The 1,495-nt window shown below is 63.5% G+C and overlaps 1 protein-coding gene across 1 annotated transcript in view; it reads left to right on the top strand.

The window, feature by feature from the left end:
• Positions 1-1,495, top strand: part of NEU4 (sialidase 4) — a 21,830-nt gene that overhangs the window by 180 nt on the left and 20,155 nt on the right. The window contains exons 1-2 of the mRNA XM_009996747.1: positions 1-3; positions 384-639. The exon at positions 1-3 is cut by the window's left edge and continues 180 nt beyond it. Coding sequence (XP_009995049.1) covers positions 1-3; positions 384-639 — 259 coding nt within the window. The remainder of the gene's footprint in view (positions 4-383; positions 640-1,495) is intronic.

The following is a 1,495-nucleotide window of genomic DNA, read 5'->3' as shown; positions in this document are numbered from 1 at the left end:
GAGGTGGGACCTGGGGGCTGGAGGTGCTGGGTGGTTCTGCTCTGCCTGGAGGGGTTGGTTCTGCTGTGCCAGGGTGGTTGGTTCTGCTTTGCCAGGGGTGGTTGGTTCTCCTCCAGCACTTGTGCATGGCACAGCTAAGATCCTGGAGACACCCGCATGGCGGAGGGGAAGGGATGGGAGTGAAGAAGGGAAGGGATGGGAGTGGAGCAGGGTGTTCCCCATGCTGTCCCTGCTCCCCTCACGCTGTCCCTGCTCCCCTCACGCTGTCCCTGCTCCCCTCACGCTGTGTCCCTGCTCCCCTCACGCTGTGTCCCTGCTCCCCTCACGCTGTCCCTGCTCCCCTCACGCTGTCCCTGCTCCCCTCACGCTGTCCCTGCCCTCAGTGGGAGCCCATGCGTGCCCTGCAGACAGCCGTGCTGCAGCACCACCGCTCCATGAACCCCTGCCCGCTCTACGACGAGTTCACGGGCACCCTCTTCCTTTTCTTCATCACGGTGCTGGGCAGGACACCTGAAGCCTACCAGATCGCCACCGGCCAGAACGTCACCCGCCTCTGCTGCGTCACCAGCACCGACCAGGGCCTGAGCTGGAGCGCGGCCACAGACCTGACCCAGCAGGTCATCGGTGGGACCATCAAAGGTGGGACCGCTGGAGAGTGGCCAAGGGGATGGGGGGCACAGCCAAGGGTAGGGAGCACCTGGGTTGGACCTCCTCTGCTTTGGCTGGAGGTGGCCTTGGAGTAGGAAGCCTATAAGCCTTGAAGAAATGGGGTGGGAGAGGAGCCTCCAAGCAGAGGAGAGAGGGTGGAGAGGGTATCTGTGCCACCTGCATGGAGGGAAGAGGAGATGGAGAGGTCCTATAGCTGGGGTTAGGACTGGAGGAGGAGATTGGAGCATCTCCCTGGTGAGGAAAGGCTGAGGGAGCTGCGGCTGTTCAGCTGAGAGACTTTGTTAATGCTTGTAGGTATCTCAGGGTGGGTGCAGGGAGGATGGAGCCAGACTCTGCTCAGCAGTGCCCAGGGACAGGATGAGGGGTAATGGGCACAGGCTGGAATGTGGGAAGTGATGTGGAAATAGGGGGAGAAACCTCTTTATGGCGAGGGTGACAGAGCCCTGGGACAGGCTGCCCAGGGAGGCTGTGGAGTCTCCATCCCTGGAGACATTCAGACCTCTCTGGGGAATGTGCTCTGGGTGATCCTGCTTTGGCAGGGGGGGGTTGGACTGGATGGTGTCTAGAGGTCCCTTCAGTTCTGTGATTCTGTGACCACCTGTGAGGACAACCAGGCAGCGCTGGGCTCTGCTCCCCCCCCACCCAGGCTGGGGGAACACCCTGGAGCCCCTTCCCCGTTGGGCACGGCAGGGGCACCGTGGAGCCCCCTCCTCATGCCCCCTCCTCCCACCTCTGCTCCCCAGAGTGGGCCACCTTCGCCCTGGGCCCCGGGCACGGGATCCAGCTGCGCTCGGGGCGGCTGCTGGTGCCCGCCTCCCGCTACCAC

Source organism: Chaetura pelagica, unplaced genomic scaffold (assembly GCF_000747805.2).
Source record: "Chaetura pelagica isolate M959 unplaced genomic scaffold, ChaPel_1.0 scaffold264, whole genome shotgun sequence".
NCBI lineage: Eukaryota > Metazoa > Chordata > Aves > Apodiformes > Apodidae > Chaetura > Chaetura pelagica.
The sequence above is the reverse complement of the archived record's forward strand: the minus strand, read 5'-3'. Positions and strand labels throughout refer to the sequence as shown.